General features: G+C 42.9%; 1 protein-coding gene across 4 annotated transcripts in view; it reads left to right on the top strand.

The window, feature by feature from the left end:
* Window positions 1-1,245: 1,245 nt before the first annotated feature.
* The window catches only part of wwp2 (WW domain containing E3 ubiquitin protein ligase 2), a 34,131-nt gene continuing 15,390 nt past the window's right edge, over window positions 1,246-19,986 (top strand). For 2 of the 4 annotated variants that reach the window (XM_041890087.2, XM_041890085.2), the window contains exons 1-10: window positions 1,246-1,320; window positions 5,380-5,460; window positions 6,219-6,372; window positions 6,513-6,634; window positions 6,948-7,085; window positions 15,523-15,613; window positions 16,907-17,052; window positions 17,203-17,440; window positions 17,618-17,707; window positions 19,731-19,905. In XM_041890087.2, the coding sequence (XP_041746021.1) occupies window positions 5,391-5,460; window positions 6,219-6,372; window positions 6,513-6,634; window positions 6,948-7,085; window positions 15,523-15,613; window positions 16,907-17,052; window positions 17,203-17,440; window positions 17,618-17,707; window positions 19,731-19,905 (1,224 nt within the window). In that variant the 5' untranslated portion in view covers window positions 1,246-1,320; window positions 5,380-5,390. Of the gene's footprint in view, window positions 1,321-5,379; window positions 5,461-6,218; window positions 6,373-6,512; window positions 6,635-6,947; window positions 7,086-15,522; window positions 15,614-16,906; window positions 17,053-17,202; window positions 17,441-17,617; window positions 17,708-19,730; window positions 19,906-19,986 lie in introns of those variants that run through there. The other 2 variants (XM_041890086.2, XM_041890088.2) reach the window with 2 other exon arrangements.

Below are 19,986 nucleotides of genomic sequence, written 5' to 3'. Positions count from 1 at the left end.
GCAGTATGTCATTGCTCTGCCCTTGCACAACTGTCATCTAGGGATCTTCCTCATGAGGATCTTTAAGGTGAGTGACACTGAATTACCATACAGTATAGGTCTATATGTGTTCATGCAGTTTGTGTGAACATTCATGTTAACACCCCCTTCTCTTTCCCTGTCCCAGCTCCTGGTAGCTGTTTATCTTGGTCACTATTTCAGGGGTAACTATGGCAGTGGGCTGGTGTGGCTGTGCTTGCTACTCGGTCCTCCCCTGGCTGTGATGACCTATTTCCATGACCACTACATGAGTCACCATGGCCAACATCCTCCTGGACTGTCCGCTGCTGACTGTTTGTCATGATCTCTCCCTTATACTGACTTTGGATAGGCTCTAGCACTTTTTGATATCTTTGAAAGACTACTGTCCAGTTCAGCATTCGTCCATTTGTAGGGAGTAATCACAGATAGAATTTGTTTTCTAATTTTTGTTGAAAGACCAAATAAATCTACACCTTCACAGCTATTCATAATTCTTTTTAATTTGAATCTTTGGAGCCTATGTCCTGTCATTATGTGACTCAATCACACATAAAAGATAGGGCTGCTTATTCACTGTTTATCAACATATGGTTTTGTTCACAAGTCACCCAACATTTACTGTAAGCTTATGGATCATAGCCAACCTTTTTCAGACTACTGGTAACTAACTGCCTGGTGAAAACTATTGGGAAACCACACCATGTTGAGTTCAAGCACAGTGTGAAATATACAGTATAGCTTCCAATTGAATTGTGTTGTTACTTTTTACTGGGCAACCACACCATGTTGAATTCACACACAGTGTGAACAGAGTGAAATACAGTATATAGCTGAATTGTACTTAATACTTTGGCAAGCTTATAAAGCTATAAGAAATGTGATAGTTGTGATGTGCTGGCCCTCTTACCGAGATTTAATAAACTGTTTGGACTTTCTAGGAAGAAATATACTTAAGTATTTAACATATTTTATGAAGATAATTTCTATTGTATTTATATATTGTTTTGACTTTATTTCAGATAGTTTGTGTATTTGATATTATCTTTCCAGCACTTAAAATGTTCTCCTTTTTGTCACATATAGGTTTGCCGGTAAAGGGGGGCAAATGTACTTTTAAATAAACATGCATTGTTATCTTTGGTTTATTATAGCGGTCAAATTACTGTACCTGTATTTGCATGTTGTGAACCACAATTCATCGCGCCAGCGTTTTACTATGAATCACGTGACCCCGTCATTGAGGCAGGCGGAAATGAAAGTTAACCAGCAAGCGGTACCAGAGGACCACAGCTGAAAAAGGTATTTATGAGAAAATAAACGAAATACATTGCCAGCAATGTCAAGTAAAATAGTGTTGTAGAAAACATATCTTAAATAGTACGCATTTATCTAACTACGTTTACGAGAAAATGTGGCTGTCATGTCCTTATGCCTACACAAAGCTGTTGGCTAGCATTAAAATAGCTCACCATCTTCCGTGTTTTGTTTTTGTGCGCAGGGTATTTAAATAAGGAGGCAATGAGCCAATTTGAGGTTTTGATGTGTACAGTTAATCGATGTAAATTGAGCTAGTAGTTAGCAGCAAATGCGATGTCTCACCCTGTGCATCTTACACGCAGTAAATGTTGAGTAAATGTTTGTTGGGATGACACCAAAGATGGTGGATAAATGAGGATAGTTCACACCGTTCGTTTACCATTGAAAAAATGGTCAGTGTTCCTGTCTACTTAAGGGGGTGGCCCTCCCATAGACACCAATGCGATAACAGCTGTGTCTGGTCTACGTAGTTCATTGTAATGACTGTAGGATAATTTGACTTCCATTGAAACAGAACAAATGAGGGAGTGGGATGTCTCGCATCCTCTTCCGTCTCTGATAACACTGCTTAGCTAGCTTGCTAACGATAGCTAGCTACAGGCTAATCATTAACCATCGTTTAGCTAGCTAATGTTCTTTCACCATCATCAGTGGTTAAAGGTGCAATATGCAGAAATCGCTCAGCCTTTCCTGGTTGCTGAAATTCAAATAGTTCGCCTAATTTCAGTTATGTGACAAACCAAGCAGTGTAGAGAATCATTGTACCATCTAAATCATTGTAAAATATATTCTCAATAACCAAAAAAATTGCTGGTGTACAAAACCTAAAGTAAAAGAAGCAAAAACGAAATTTAAGAACGGCAAGCATAGAAATAGCCACATAGAACAGATCTACCGCTTCTTAGACTTGCTTTCAATGAGAATGACATATCTATAACTATGTGAGTTTGGTCAGGCCGCCCAAAAAGTGACATGTTGCAGCTTTAAATTGCAGGGTGATTCACAAGGACTTGGCAACGATCCAAGTTATTGGCTAAGAGATATCAAACCTTATCAGACTAGCCCTGCACTTATGTATGTGATAGCTAACTAGTTAACGGTTAGCCAGCAGATCTGACCTGCTTGCTTACAGCTGCACTAGGGTCAGACAGGCTTCCTGTGTAGATTAAGACACAGCATAGCTGGCGTGAGATATGTCTTGGAAAACATACCTCAATCCAGGGAGGAGAAATGCATTGTACTCCGATTATGTCCCATAATCCCAATTTTTACACCGGCTCCGTGGTGTCTTAATCTACACAGGAAGTCTGTCCCTAGTGCAGCTGTAAGCAAGTGGATCGGATCTGCTGGCTTGTTAACAGTTTTGTTATAATAATAATAATATGCCATTTAGCAGACGCTTTTATCCAAAGCGACTTACAGTCATGCGTGCATACATTTTTGTGTATGGGTGGTCCCGGGGATCGAACCCACTACCTTGGCGTTACAAGCGCCGTGCTCTACCAGCTTGTTAGCTAGCTACAGTCATTTTTTGGGGGTAACATTTATGCTGGACCGAAGATGTCTATTGTAGGACGTGATAACACCCAGATATGACTTGAAAGTCGAAACTATTCAAGCTATTAATGTCTCCTATGACTATTTCATAGAGCAGGGGTTCCCAAACTTTTTCACTCAGGCCCCCCTTCCAGAATTGGGGAACATCCCGTGCCCCACGTGCGCCCCGCGTTTATTTCTATGGGCACAAGCACTGTTCATGACACAAACTGTTCACACCCCTCTTGTTGGCTGAGAGAAAATGTTGCAGGTTTAAAGCTTATTTCCTGCAATTCTGCACATTTTGTCATGGGGTGCAGAGAAAATTTTGCTGTTTTAAAGAGAATTTTCTTGCAATTCTATAAATTTGCCATGTATTCATGTGATACTTGAGTGACTCGAACATTACTACAAAATCTATGGGCTAAAAAACCTAGCTAAAAAACATTAGCTGACATGGGCTAGTTGATCTGGGTATTTCTGACAAGTTCTAAATATCTCTCTAAAGTATGCAATGACTGACATAATAAGGGAAACTGATGACGCACTACCCAATTTCGAAATTGCACTGTGTGCATTTTACTATTACAACTTTCAAGAAAGCCAGACTGATAAGTGTTCAATTGGGTTGAGAGCTGGTGACTGAGACGGCCATGGCATATGGTTTACATCGTTTTCATGCTCATCAAACCATTCAGTGACCACTCGTGCCCTGTGGATGAAAGCATTGTCATCCTATGGGGACATAGCCATGGTAGTAAACATTGTTTTTTATACATAAACCTAACCATGTTAATTGCTTAATTAACTCAGGAACCACACCTGTGTGAAAGCACCTGCTTTCAATATCCCTCATTTACTCAAGTGTTTCCATTATTTTGGTAGTTACCTGTAGCTATTGTATGATCATTTGGCTGTAGTGTAGATGGCATTGGTGAGTGGCATTGGCATGATATTGCTGGCCAAGTCATGTCTGTTGTAAGGATTCATGAGACTTGCTATTTTACTAAATGTATGTACAGTGCTTTCGAAAGTATTCAGACCCCTTGACTTTTTCCACATTTTGTTACGTTACAGCCTTATTCTAAAATATATTAAATTGTTATTTTTCCTCATCAATCTACACACTACCCCATAATGACAAAGCAAAAACAGTTTTTTTAGAAATGTTTGCAAATTTTAAAAAAATAAAAACGGAAATATCACATTTACATAAGTATTCAGACCCTTTATTCAGTACTTTTTTGAAGCACCTTTGGCAGCGATTACAGCCTCGAGTCTTCTTGGGTATGACGCTACAAGCTTGGCACACCTGTATTTGGGGAGTTTCTCCCATTCTTCTCTGCAGATCCTCTCAAGCTCTGTCAGGTTGGATGGGGAGCGTCGCTGCACACCTATTTTCAGGTCTCTCCAGAGATGTTCGATCGGGATACAAGTCCAGGCTCTGGCTGGGCCACTCAAGGACATTCAGAGACTTATCCAGAAGCCACTCCTGCATTTTCTTGGCTGTGTGCTTAGGGTCCTGAACTTTCGCCCCAGTCTGAGGTCCTGAGCGCTCTGGAGCAGGTTTTCATCAAGGATCTCTCTGTACTTTGCGCCGTTCATCTTTCCCTCGATCCTGACTAGTCTCCCAGTCCCTGCTGCTGAAAAACATCCCCACAGCATGATGCTGCCACCACCATGCTTCACCGGTTTCCTCCAGACGTGACGCTCGGCATTTAAGCCAAAGAGTTCAATATTGGTTTCATCAGACCAGACAATCTTGTTTCTCATGGTCTGAGAGTCCTTTAGAAGAGTCTTAGTGGTTCCAAACTTCTTCCATTTCAGAATGGTTGAGGCCACTGTGTTCTTGGAGACGTTCAATGCTGCAGACATTTTTTGGTACCCTTCCCCAGATCTATGCCTCGACACAATCCTGTCTCGGAGCTCTACAGATAATTCCTTCGACCTCATGGCTTGGTTTTTGCTCTGACATGCACTGTCAACTATGGGACCTTATATAGACAGGTGTGTGCCTTTCCAAATAATCTCCAATCAATAGAATTTACCACAGGTGGACTCCAATTAAGTTGTAGAAACATCTCAAGGATGATAGATGGAAACAGGATGCACCTGAGCTCAATTTTGAGTCTCATAGCAACGGTTCTGAATACTTATGTAAGTAAGTTATTTCAGTTTTTTATTTGTAATACATTTGCTAAAAGAAATAACCTGTTTTCGCTTTGTCATTATGGGGTATTGTGTGTAGATTGATGAGGATTTTGTTTAATTTAATCCATTTCAGAATAAGGCTGTAATGTAACAAAAAGTGGGAAAAGTCAAGGGGTCTGAATACTTTCCGAATGCACTGTATGTTGTTGTCCACAGTGTGTGTTGGAAAGGAGGTTACACAGGGGAAATAGATAGCTAGCAATTTTTTTGTATTGCAGTGTGTGATTTACTTCACAGTTTGCTGTGTCATGTCAGTTATGTGTGTTCTCTAATTGTGCCTGTGTGTTTCTCAAGGCTGTGATGTCATGGCATCAGCCAGTGTGACAAGACCTGGCAATGTCCATACCACAGGGAAATCACAGTTGACCTTGAAAGGTAATAAGCAACTTTTAATTCCTCTATCACGTCCTCTTGTAACGTCCTCTAATACTCATCCTCCTCTTCCCTGTGTCTGTGTCAATTTCTCTTAGACTCATGACAACCTGAACCATCCCAAGCTATTATTGTCCCACTTTCATCTTTCAGCCTCCATTGTTATTCCACTTTTCCATTTGTTCTCCCTGCACTTTATTACGCTATTTCCTCTCTCTCTTTTCCTCAGTTTTCCTCAGTTAATATTTCATGCACTACTACGCTGTCACCCATCACTCGCTCCCCAGCTCGTATAAAATCAGATGAAACAGGTTTAATTCACCTCGACAGTTTTAAATAATTGTAACATTTCAGGTCTATCCTCCCTATTGATAAGATTCAGCAGTATCCTAACAGTTATTCTGCCCATGTTTTCCTTAGCGGATATTTAATTAAGTTCAATGTTCATTCTGACATGGATAGCCCATGTAGCCTGAACGTTTTGACATTTTGCTGGCAAAGTGAGCATCACAGTAATATGGAACAATCAACAACACATTTCTGAACAGAAGTACACTGTGCCTAAACTACCACCCTGTTTGCCTGTTTCAGCTAGAGGGCAGCATTTGCATTTTAGTGTTTGCTTGTCATACAGTTAAAAATCCAGAGTTGCTGTAATAAGGATTTGTATTACAAACTGTAGGTTAGTGAATGGCTGGGGTTGGTGTACAACAGTAGTCTTTATTATGTTCAACAATTGTTTATATGTTTTCTTCACCCAGTGGTCTCAGCAAAGCCTCAGTCACCCAAGCTGCCCACCCGCTCCAGACTCAGCTCTTTTGTGGAGGTGACTGCAGATGGCCTGACTAGTGAAACCAAGAAAACGGGCAAACGCACTGGACACCTTGAGCTACAGTGGAACGAGGACCTGACCCTGTGAGCCCCCCCCCCCTTATCTCAACCTCACTCTGTTCTAGATGCTTGTATGTTGTTTAGAGTGTGTGTGTGTGTGTGTGTGTGTGTGTAATGTAGGCCTATTTGACTGTGTATCTGATTTTGACTTGTGTGTTGTATAGGAATGTGACGCCTCAGAGCCGGTTAGATCTTAAGTTGTGGAGCTGCCACACCTTGAGGAAGGAGTTGCTGGGGAGTGCCTCCATTGACCTGCTAGACACTCTGCGTACACATGATGGCAAGAGTAAGACAATAAAAGTTAATTTTTAGATAAGTCATTGTCCATGGATAGTTGGCAGGACTCCCAGTCATGCTTCTATTGTATTCTATCTAGTTTAAAATATTTAGGGTTACCCTCTACCGAACTGCAAGATCAAGTTTACAATTGTGAACATGTAAGAAGAAGAGAAAGAACTTTGGTTTTCTATATGCAGTTGATAGACCACTGCTCTTCAATAACCTATCTCTTATCATCTATCTTACTTTTCCCAAATCCTTCATTTTCTTTTTCTTTCGTTTTCCCTCTCTCCATCCCACACTTCCCCCTTTCCCTCCAGTGGAGAATCTGCAGCTCAGTCTGGTCTTGCAGACAGAGAACAAAGGCTCACTTGTAGCAGGAGGCGAGCTGAACGTCTGTCTGGATGGCCTGGTTGTTGATCTGGGATCTTTGCCCAATGGCAGCACAGCAACAGACAGTGAGTCCCGCCTTGCAACACACGCACAGATTAACACTTACAAAAGAGTACACACTATTTTTTTATGCTAACAAAATCTTCCCACACGCTTTCTGTCTTTCTCGCATTCTGGCTCTTGCTCGCTGGTATATATTCACACACATTACAGTTAGTGACGTGTGTGAGGACTTATGCTTTTCAGACTCCACCCAAGCAAGTAGTGTGGGGCTCATTTGGAAAAAGCCAAAGTGTACTTTGTGATGTTGTGGTGGAGTCTTTAATGTGATGGAATAGGAGTATTTTGAGCCATCATGTTACTAGTGTGCAAGTTTGCACACAGTCTTTCACATGTTGAGACAAAGACCAAGGAGTTTTATGTGGCTATTTGACAATTACCGCTTTCCAAATTTGCATGTAGGCCTAGTTGATACTATTGCTAAATGTCCACTATTTGGGTATTTGGTATTTTATTAGGATTCCCATTAGCTGTTGCAAAAGCAACAGCTACTCTTCCTGGGGTCCACATGAAACATGACATAATACAGAACATTAATAGACAAGAACAGCTGAAGGACAGAACTACATACATAAAAAATAAAAAAGGCACATGTAGCCTACATATCGATACATACACACAAACTATCTAGGTCAAATAGGGGAGAGGCGTTGTGCCGTGACGTGTTGCTTTATCTGTTTTTTGAAACCAGGTTTGCTGTTTATTTGAGATGTACCGGAGTTCCATGCAATAATGGCTCTATATAATACTGTACGCTTTCTTGAATTTGTTCTGGATTTGGGGACTGTGAAAAGACCCCTGGTGGCTTGTCTGGTGGGGTAAGTGTGTGTGTCAGAGATGTGTGTAACTTGACTATGCAAACAATTTGGGATTTTCATTAATGTTTCTTATAAAAATAAGAAGTGATGCAGTCAGTCTCTCCTCAACTCTTAGCCAAGAGAGACTGGCAAGCATAGTATTTATATCAGACCTCTGATTACAATGAAGAGCAAGACGTGCCGCTCTGTTTTGGGCCAGCTGCAGCTTAACTAGGTCTTTCCTTGTAGCACTGGACCACACGACTGGACAATAATCAAGATTAGACAAAACTAGAGCATGCAGAACTTGCTTTTTGGAGTGTGGTGTCAAAAAAGCAGAGTGTCTCTTTATTACGGACAGACCTCTCCCCATCTTTACAACCATTGAATCTATATAACTTGTGGACACAGAAACATAATTCGATGTTAACTTTTTAGTCTCATCGTGACGCCGGCGCGTTTTGGACTTCTAACCCCTTTAAAACATTGTGTTTGAGCTACAGACTTCTGGGTTGTACTATTGGATTCGTCTAGACCAACAATTAGTCTGTGTGATTAATGGGGGCTGAGCTAGAGCGGTGTTTGTGAGACAAGGGCAGATCCCGAAGGGGCCCGGCCAGATCTTTTTACAAAGGCATCTGTAGAGTCCGAATGGTTTCAGCTACAAACTATTAAAAGATATCTAAAAGCTGAGACTCTCACGAACACACACATAACATGTTTTGCTCTAAAGCTACACAAGAGTCCTTAGAAGGTAAGGGGTTCTTCTACATAGAATATCATAGGAAATCCCAATACATAGTGTCTATAATACTGTAATAAGCTCACATAGTTGGTGTCACAAACGCCACACAGTTGTCTCTGACTAGTTGGATATTCATTTCCCACTGAGCAAACAATATCTGTATTTTCAGCATTCATATAAATTCATTTTTATCGCGTTTTTGCTTTGTCTGACCTTATTTTTATTATTGCAACTGTTTATGTGAAATTATTTTGTTTATACTTGTAGCCCTGGTTGTCCTGAAAAGAAAATGGTTAAACACTTAATTGTGAGGCTAAATGTAAGGGCTGCACATGCAGATGAATGAAAGTCCGATTTTGAAACGCAGATTTTTGCTGTGGTTTCGGAACTGATAGGGTTAACGACAGTGATATGTATTTTGTGTTGTCAATACTTTACTGCACGTATACAAACAAGTGGTGAAAAAGCCAATCCAAACAGTTCAACAGCATCTTCAGTTTACAAACAGCAGACAAATATACTTTTGTGAGACAAAGATTGGACTTTCCTCTTGAGTTTATGTTAAACGTGGTGTTTTTAATGAATAACAACCCATTAAACTGACTTATAGGGGTGGCTTGAGTTTCTCAGTTCTTGCATCGCTCATCTGTGTATGAAATAACACACAAGCCTTTTCATTCCGAATCACAGAGCCAGAGTGTTTCCTAGTGAATGAACACAGCAGAAGTCAGGGTTGGGTTTCTGAGCATATGGTTCATAAATGTGTATCTTTGTGTGTGTTTATATATATGTGTGTATATATACATACATACAGTGAGGGAAAAAAGTATTTGATCCCCTGCTGATTTTGTACATTTGCCCACTGACAAATACATGATCAGTCTATAATTTTAATATAGACCCACTCTTTGCAGATCTTCTCCAAGTCATTAAGGTTTCGAGGCTGACGTTTGGCAACTCGAACCTTCAGCTCCCTCCACAGATGTTCTATGGGATTAAGGTCTGGAGACTGGCTAGGCCACTCCAGGACCTTAATGTGCTTCTTCTTGAGCCACTCCTTTGTTGCCTTGGCCGTGTGTTTTGGGTCATTGTCATGCTGGAATACCCATCCACGACCCATTTTCAATGCCCTGGCTGAGGGAAGGAGGTTCTCACCCAAGATTTGACGGTACATGGCCCCGTCCATCGTCCCTTTGATGCGGTGAAGTTGTCCTGTCCCCTTAGCAGAAAAACACCCCCAAAGCATAATGTTTCCACCTCCATGTTTGACGGTGGGGATGGTGTTCTTGGGGTCATAGGCAGCATTCCTCCTCCTCCAAACACGTTGAGTTGATGCCAAAGAGCTCGATTTTGGTCTCATCTGACCACAACACTTTCACCCAGTTCTACTCTGAATCATTCAGATGTTCATTGGCAAACTTCAGATGGGCCTGTATTTGTGCTTTCTTGAGCAGGGGGACCTTGCGGGCGCTGCAGGATTTCAGTCCTTCACGGCGTAGTGTGTTACCAATTGTTTTCTTGGTGACTATGGTCCCAGCTGCCTTGAGATCATTGACAAGATCCTCCCGTGTAGTTCTGGGCTGATTCCTCACCGTTCTCATGATCATTGCAACTCCACGAGGTGAGATCTTGCATGGAGCCCCAGGCCGAGGGAGATTGACAGTCCTTTTTGTGTTTCTTCCATTTGCGAATAATCGCACCAACTGTTGTCACCTTCTCACCAAGCTGCTTGGCGATGGTCTTGTAGCCCATTCCAGCCTTGTGTAGGTCTACAATCTTGTCCCTGACATCCTTGGAGAGCTCTTTGGTCTTGGCCATGGTGGAGAGTTTGGAATCTGATTGATTGATTGCTTCTGTGGACAGGTGTCTTTTATACAGGTAACAAGCTGAGATTAGGAGCACTCCCTTTAAGAATGTGCTCCTAATCTCAGCTCGTTACCTGTATAAAAGACACCTGGGAGCCAGAAATCTTTCTGATTGAGAGGGGGTCAAATACTTATTTCCCTCATTTTAAAATGAAAATCAATTTATAATATGTGTTTTTCTGGATTTCTTTGTTGTTATTCTGTCTCTCACTGTTCAAATAAACCTACCATTAAAATTATAGACTGATCATTTCTTTGTCAGTGGGCAAACGTATAAAATCAGCAGGGGATCAAATACCTTTTTCCCTCACTGTATAGATTTGTGTGTGTGTGTGTGTTTATGCGTGTGCGTGAATGTTAATATTGTTCTTAAATCGATTAATAGGCTTTACAACCCCTGTTCCATTCAGATCTGTTATTTTGGTGTTCCCCAAGCACACTTTCAAACCTGCACACCGTCATCACGCATACCCATGCACACTCGTGCACACACTTGGGAGTGCTTATGTGGAATTTGTTTCTCAAAATTGCATAATTGACTCTCGTTTCTGTGAGTTGTGCAGGACAATCGGCTCCTGTGATCCGGGGGGGTTTCCTCTCTGCCTGGCTGGGTAGGGGCTCACTGTGAGACAGGGGGAAGGATGGGGGAGGGGGAGAAGTGTATTAAGGGAATGAATATGTGCTTTCTGAGGTCTTAGTCTGTGTGTGTGTTGCGGGGGGAGTGTTAGTGAATAGAGGTCTGGAGTGTGTGCTCTCTGGCAGGGGGGTGTATAAAGTTTCAAGTGTGCGCAATGTTGCAGGGGGAAGGTGTGTTAAGGCCCTCTGTGTTCTCTCTGAAGGCAGCTCTGTTAGTTTAGTGTTTTTCCTCATTTCCCCTGGCAGTTTTTCTGACACGCTGACACACACTGCTACCATAAACCGACCTTTGTGCTGCAGCCAGTGAAAAACACATCCAGACCAGACAGAGCTCACCTTTACGTATATACAGGCCTAAACGGACAAACACATGCACTCTTATACATGCATGCACATCATATAAAATCAACAGAGTATATACACTACCAGTCAAAAGTGTTAGAACACCTACTCATTCAAGGGTTTTTCTTTATTTTTACTATTTTCTACATTGTAGAATAATAGTGAAGACATCAACACTATGAAATAACATGGAATCATGTAGTAACCAAAAAAGTGTTAAACAAATCAAAATATATTTTATATTCTTCAAATAGCCACCCTTTGCCTTGATGACAGCTTTGCACACTCTTGGCATTCTCTCAACCAGCTTCATGAGGTAGTCACCTGGAATGCATTTCAATTAACAGGTGTGCCTTGTTAAAAGTTAATTTGTGGAATTTATTTCCTTCTTAATGCGTTTGAGACAATCAGTTGTGTTGTGACAAGGTGGGGGGGTATACAGAAGATAGCCCTATTTGGTAAAAGACCAAGTCCATATTATGGCAAGAACAGCTCAAATAAGCAAAGAGAAACAACAGTCCATCATTACCTTAAGACATGAAGGTCAGTCAATACGGAAAATTTCAATAACTTTTAAAGTTTCTGCAAGTGCAGTCGCAAAGAAACCACTACTAAAGGAGTGGGGGGGTGCTTTGCTGGTGACACTCTCTGATTTATTTAGAATTCAAGGCACACTTAACCAGCATGGCTACCACAGCATTCTGCAGTGATATGCCATCCCATCTGGTTTGGGCTTAGTGGGACTATCATTTGTTTTTCAACAGGACAATGACCCAACACACCTCCAGGCTGTGTAAGGGCTATTTGACCAAGAAGGAGAGTGATGGAGTGCTGCATCAGATGACTGGGCCTCCACAATCCCCCGACCTCAACCCAATTGAGATGGTTTGGGATGAGTTGGACCGCAGAGTGAAGGAAAAGCAGCCAACAAGTGCTCAGCACATGTGGGAACTCCTTCAAGACTGTTGGAAAAGCATTCCAGGCGAAGCTGGTTGAGAGAATGCCAGGAGTGTGCAAAGCTGTCATCAAGGCAAAGGGTGGCTATTTGAAGAATCTCAAATATAACATATTTTGATTTGTTTAACACTTTTTTGGTTACTACATGAATCCATATGTGTTATTTCGTAGTTTTGATGTCTTCACTATTATTCTACAATGTAGAAAATAGTAAACATAAAGAAAACCCCTTGAATGAGTAGGTGTGTCCAAACTTTTGACTGGGACTGTATATGAATTCAGCAAAAAAAGAAACGTCCCCTTTTCAGGACCGTCTTTCAAAGATAATTCTTAAAAATCCAATTAACTTCACAGATCTTCATTGTGAAGGGTTTAAATACTGTTTCCCATGCTTGTTCAATGAACCATAAACAATTAATGAACATGCACCTGTGGAACGGTCATTAAGACACTAACAGCTTACAGTCGGTAGGCATTTAAGGTCACAGTTATGAAAACTTAGGACACTAAAGAGGCCTTTCTACTGACTCTGAAAAACACCAAAAGAAAGATGCCCAGGGTCCCTGCTCATCTGTGTGAACTTGCCTTAGGCATGCTGCAAGGAGGCATGAGGACTGCAGATGTGGCCAGGGCAATACATTGTAATGTCCGTACTGTGAGACGCCTAAGACAGCGCTACAGGGAGACAGGACGGACAGCTGATCGTCCTCGCAGTGACAGACCACACGTAACAACACCTGCACAGGATCGGTAGATCCGAGCATCACACCTGCAGGACAGGTACAGGATGGCAACAACAACAGCCCGAGTTACACCAGGAATGCACAATCCCTCCATCAGTGCTCAGACTGTCCGCAATAGGCTGAGAGAGGCTGGACTGAGGGCTTGTAGGCCTGTTGTAAGGCAGGCCCTCACCAGAAATCACTGGCAACAACGTCGCCTATGGGCACAAACCCACCGTTGCTGGACCAGACAGGACTGGCAAAAAGTGCTCTTCACTGACGAGTCGTGGTTTTGTCTCACCAGGGGTGATGGTCGGATTCACGTTTATCGATTTGGAGGTGGAGGGTCCGTCATGGTCTGGGGCGGTGTGTCACAGCATCATCGGACTGAGCTTGTTGTCATTGCAGGCAATGTCAACGCTATGCTTTACAGGGAAGACCTCCTCCTCCCTCATGTGGTACCCTTCCTGCAGGCTCATCCTGACATGACCCTCCAGCATGACAATGCCACCAGCCATAGTGCTCGTTCTGTGCGTGATTTCCTGCAAAACAGTAATGTCAGTGTTCTGCCATGGCCAGCGAAGAGCCCGGATCTCAATCCCATTGAGCACGTCTGGGAGCTGTTGGATCGGAGGGTGAGGGCTAGGGCCATTCCTCCCAGAAATGTCCGGGAACTTGCAGGTGCCTTGGTGGAAGAATGGGGTAACATCTCACAGCAAGAACTGGCAAATCTGGTGCAGTCCATGAGGAAGAGATGCACTGCAGTACTTAATGCAGCTGGTGGCCACACCAGATACTGACTGTTACTTTTGATTTTGACCCCCCCCCCCCTTTTGTTCAGGGACACATTATTCAATTTATGTTAGTCACATGTCTGTGGAACTTGTTCAGTTTATGTCTCAGTTGTTGAATCTTATGTTCATACAAATATTTACACATGTTAAGTTTGCTGAAAATAAACGCAGTTGACAGTGAGGACGTTTCTTTTTTTGCTGAGTTTATGTACAAGTGGCAAGAAAGTATGTGAACCCTTCGGAATTACCTGGATTTCTGCATAAATTGGTCATAAAATTTTATCTGATCTTCATCTAAGTCACAACATATATACACAGTATGTTCAGAATAATTGTGAAACTGTTGTTAAACCATATGGAAATAAGGCAAATAAAATAACCTTGGGGGGGATGGAGTTGGTGAGGAGGCTAGCTGCTGATGTAGGATTGGCTCTAAAGTTAGATGGATTTTAGGGGAACACATGAAATCCAAGCCGCTTTAGCTCAACTCGTTGAAACATTGACTTTTGCGAGAATTTCATGTAGCATTGTTCACCAACAGATGGTTGCCCCCTTTCACCACTTTCTGACATACTGTTCCTCCATCTCTGGAAAGTTTAGTTAAGGCAACACAAACAAACATGGATATGTCTCATTTCTCTCAGGAGGTAAATGGGGGCAACCGCTAGACTTAGCTATGTCATTGGATGATGCATTCAGGGCAGTATGAGACGGTGGTTTCTCCTCAACTAGACCCTTTGTGTTACGTGTCCAATGGAGTCTCATAAGAAGCCCTTTCATACGGGTGAAACAGGGGTGTTCCCTGGACAGGCGCAAAGGCTTGTTTTTCTCAATAACAACCTGTTTACATAAGGCAGGATCTGAGTTATCTATTAACACATTAAAGCTGCAATATGTAACTTTTTGGGCGACCCGACCAGATTCACATAGAAATGTTAGTTATAGATCTGTCATTCACATTGAAAGCAAGTTTAAGAAGCGGTATATCTGTTCTATGTGTGCTATTTCTATGCTTCCCATTCTTCAGTTTCGTTTTTTGCATCTTTGTTGTTTTTTGTACACCAGCTGAAAATGCAATATTTTTTGTTATGTAAAATATATTTCACAGCGGTTTAGATGGTACAATGATTCTCTACACTATACTTGCTTGTTTTGTCACATAAACTAAAATTAGGCGAACTATTAGAATTTTAGCAACCAGGAAAAGGCGGAGCGATTTCTGCATAGTGCACCTTTTAAAGCATTGAAGCTGTCATGCTTCAGGACCCAGTCTTAGACAGACTGGCTTTTTTTCTTGGTGGTTAGTTACTGCTTCCCGTGCCCCACTCCTATAGTGTGTCCCTGTTTTTATAATGAAAAGCATGTTATAGGGCTGTGGTTTCAGGCAGGTGAGGGAATGAACATACACTCATACAGTCACAGACCACATTCTATAGCAGTGAAAATTGGTCTATGTGATACCGTAACCGTCAAGGGTTCTGTGATTTTGTTATTCTCTGTAGAGATGGGATGGTATATATTATTTTCTTACTAATGGTTATAATGAAGTTTGGTGTATTGATGGTGTGGCCTTTGTCTGTCCTGTTTGTACAGAGATGCTGCAGTCGGACAGATCAAACCTACGCAGGACCCAGAGTGAGGAAACCCCAAGTACAGCCTGTGGCCCCCGCGGCAGGTGAGAACAAACATACATACAAATATTAATTTTTACTGACCTGTATACTATTTATACTTAGTTGGATTCATACCCCTACAGAATACAGGTTGTATGAACAAACTAATTCACACAAATAGATGCACTAATTTCACAGTTAGGATGTACAGAGATTTACTATGTTTCTCTACTCCCTAGCACACACACAAACTCTCTGAAGTCTTACTTAAAACACAAATATACTCCTTTGAGGGTAATGGTCAGTGCAGTGATCCAACACAGAGATGCCTTAATCAGACCAGTGATAAGTTACAGATAAAGAGCATGCCAAGCGTAAGACACTGTTTTACTACAACACACAGATATATGGTATTGTATGGTATTTCCCTGAAAACATTAGAGGGCATTGCTGTGGACCATTTTTATTTGGAACACCATTCAACGGCTCCATCCATCTGTCCCTAAAGAGAGGAGTAGAAAGGGAGGTGTAGAGAGAGGCAGAAAGAGACAGAAGTGCAGCGAGTTCTATGCTATGTTTTTTTGCATTCTCCCATGACGAGGAGCATGTACCCCCCCTTCCCAAGGGGGGAAAAAGCCAAAAGGTTTATACAGTACCAGTCAAAAGTTTGGACAAACCTACTCATTCAAGGGTTTTTCTTTATTTTTACTATTTTCTACATTGTAGAATAATAGTGAAGACATCAAAACTATGAAATACAGAAGATAGCCCTATTTGGTAAAAGACCAAGTCCATATTATGGCAAGAACAGCTCAAATAACGGATGTTCTTCTGTCCCGCTTTTAGTATAGGTAGTTGGTGGGGGAAAATACTCGCCGTGAAGACACAACATTTCAGAACCTTACTAAAGTTTCCATTGATAATGATCCAACTTTGTACTCAGCATTCTGATGTCTGGGGGGTAAAAACCAACATGTTTTCATTGTATAAAAGCACTTGTAGGAAAGAACCTATATTTAGCTTTAGGAAAATATGAGTATATTTTGAGAGGAAACGGATCTCACACTGACACTTCTTTGTTCGTGTGTATGCACGCGCTGGCGCCTGTGTGTGAGATGGGTTGAGCTGCTTTTTCAAGATTTTCTTTATTATTTGAGTCATTCCTTAGCAGCACTCCAAAGTCTACCGCAAACATATTCTATATTATTCAAATTTACGTCAGTAGCTTAGCTTTACATCACAAATCTACATTCTGTCCATTGTCTCAGTAGGAGTTAAAGAGAGGTTAAGGGTCATTTTATGTGGTGTGATTGATCCTGACCCCTCCCCTGTGACTGTGTACGTGTTCTGGTCAGGACTCACAGACACTCTGCAGGGGGTTCGCAAGGGGGTTCCCCGAGGGGCTCTCTGACTAATGGAGAACTGAGTGAGGAGCGGAGTCCTGGGGCTTCTGGTTGCAACTGCTCGGCCAAGAACTCCCACAGCAGCCCTGGGAGTGCAGGTACTATAACCTTGGAGACATGAAACTATTTTTCTGTCACTCTCCATTCACTTGACACTAGAATTGATACATTTTGACACTAGAATTGATACATTGATACATTTTTCCCAGTGTAAATCAATCAACTCCTTTACCTGCCCTACCCCACAGGTAAAGTTGAGCTGCCTGCCAACGGGCTGGAGAATGGCCGTAGCAACCTGGCTCGTCATACACCCCCACCATCCTCCCCGTCGGCCCGGTCCCCAACCCCCAGCAGCAGCAGCCCCTCTCCTGGGCTAGACGGCACAGTCTTCCCTCCTCCTACAGAGGCACCCCCTGCTGGCGCTAACCCAGACCCCGCCAACCCAACCACTGCTACAGAGCCTGTTCCAGAGTTACTACCCACTGGGTAAGATTTTGCGTGTTGGTGCTTGTGTGATTGGAGTTACGGTCAATCACCTCACGTGTAACTAGACATGACCCAATATGCCTCTCTCTCTCTCTGCCTCTCTCGCTCGCCTCTCTCTCTCTCTCTCTGCCTCTCTCTCTGCCTCTCTCTCTCTCTTTCCCTCTCTCTGCCTCTCAGCTGGGAGCAGCGAGTCCTACCCCATGGCAGGGTGTACTATGTGGACCACAACACAAAGACCACCACCTGGGAGAGACCACTTCCACCTGGGTCAGTCAGCCTACACACTTTGACCTCTACTTCTTCTCCTCCTCTCTTTATCTCACACTTCCTACCATCAGAAGAGAGTGACGACAGTTAGCCAGCCCAGTGCATGATGGGATTATCTCTCTCTGGGAAGGGGAGATCTTGCCCACTTGTGAACATTCCCTGCATGTCTCTCCTTAGCTCAGACTGCTGCCTATATAGACATGCAGAGCTGGAGGATCCTAGCAGGGTGGTGTTGGGGTGTGAAGTGGGCCCACAGTCAGGGAGTGGCAGACTCATTGACAGCACAGTAACGTTCCTGGGGATCTGACTCTGGACAGTCAAGTGAACGGAGACGTCCTATTTTCTCTGGCTGGAAGAAGCTGACTCCATTAAATATGAGAAATGACTGAATAATTGGTTACCGCCACTCCCCACCCCAACTTAGACTATTCTATCCATTTAAAGGAGTCCTTTTCTTACAGTAGAAGTGTGTCAGGTCTTTTAGTGTGCGTTTTATGTGTTTGGCCATTTGGTCTCTCATCTCTTTAACAGGCTGTGAATCACCAGCACTGATGGTTTGAGTCTCTGTTGATTTCCAGTGGTGTTTTTCACTGTGTGTTGCGGAAACCCAGCTCTCTCTTGTGGGGGTACCAGGGCCTTTTATTGCCATTTTATTTCAGTGATTATTTATTGATTTTCATTTGCACTGTGTGAGAAGCCTGTTTGAGGTAAAGGTCACTCCTGCCCCATCTCACTTTTTCCACAGGAGGGAACGGGCCGGAAAACAAAAGTCCTTTCTTAGAAAGAGCACATGTATGCAGCGCTATGCTGGACCCATATGAGGCTCAATTAGCGTCTTGCCTCTCGGAGGCTGGGCTGGTTCTGACTGCAGCTGCAGGGTTTGGTGCTTAGTGCTTGGGCCCCGTATCTGGTCTGAGTTAGCATGGTGCTGCCATAGTACTGCTCTGTAGGATATAGGAGCCATAGTCCTGCTCTGTAGGATATAGGAGCCATAGTCCTGCTCTGTAGGATATAGGAGCCATAGTCCTGCTCTGTAGGATATAGGAGCCATAGTCCTGCTCTGTAGGATATAGGAGCCATAGTCCTGCTCTGTAGGATATAGGAGCCATAGTCCTGCTCTGTAGGATATAGGAGCCATAGTCCTGCTCTGTAGGATATAGGAGCCATAGTCCTGCTCTGTAGGATATAGGAGCCATAGTCCTGCTCTGTAGGATATAGGAGCCATAGTCCTGCTCTGTAGGATATAGGAGCCATAGTCCTGCTCTGTAGGATATAGGAGCCATAGTCCTGCTCTGTAGGATATAGGAGCCATAGTCCTGCTCTGTAGGATATAGGAGCCATAGTCCTGCTCTGTAGGATATAGGAGCAATAGTCCTGCTCTGTAGGATATAGGAGCCATAGTCCTGCTCTGTAGGATATAGGAGCCATAGTCCTGCTCTGTAGGATATAGGAGCCATAGTCCTGCTCTGTAGGATATAGTAGCCATAGTCCTGCTCTGTAGGATATAGGAGCCATAGTCCTGCTCTGTAGGATATAGGAGCCATAGTCCTGCTCTGTAGGATATAGGAGCCATAGTCCTGCTCTGTAGGATATAGGAGCCATAGTCCTGCTCTGTAGGATATAGGAGCAATAGTCCTGCTTTGTAGGGTATCTCAGGGGAACAGCAGCACAGGGAACAGGGAGGGATGTTACGTTGCATCTCTCAAAGCTCCTTTTTGAGGAATTTCTGAGCTCTGTGTGTGTTTGTGTTAGCATACGGAAGTATTTGCTGTTTTGTCTTCTAAATTCTGTTCTGGTTTAGTCAGAGATATGGGAATAGCAACAGCAGCCTCCACACATAATAAAACACTACTGCACTGAACCGGAAATGTGCTCATGTGTTGGTTTACGTGTGTATCTGTGGGATAATGCATATCTTAATCTTGTGTTTGCATATCCTAGCTTGTCTGTGTCCATAATTACATATGTCTGTCTGTGTATGTACATTTGAATGATTCTCACTCCTCTCTCTGTCCCTGTACAGTTGGGAGAAGCGTGTGGACCAGCGAGGCAGGTTCTACTATGTGGACCACAACACCAGAACCACCACATGGCAGCGGCCCACAGAAGAATCCGTCCGGAACTATGAGCAGTGGCAGTCCCAGCGCAACCAGCTCCAGGGAGCCATGCACCAGTTCAGCCAGAGGTTTCTCTACCAGGTAACTCAAACTCAACATAGAAGTACTGTACTGTCTGTACTACCTATTTAGTCCCTTTAGGTGTGGCCCTCTAAAAGCTTC

Source organism: Coregonus clupeaformis, chromosome 29 (genome assembly GCF_020615455.1).
Source record: "Coregonus clupeaformis isolate EN_2021a chromosome 29, ASM2061545v1, whole genome shotgun sequence".
NCBI lineage: Eukaryota > Metazoa > Chordata > Actinopteri > Salmoniformes > Salmonidae > Coregonus > Coregonus clupeaformis.
Note: the sequence above shows the minus strand (reverse complement) of the source record. Positions and strands in the feature narration are given on the sequence as shown.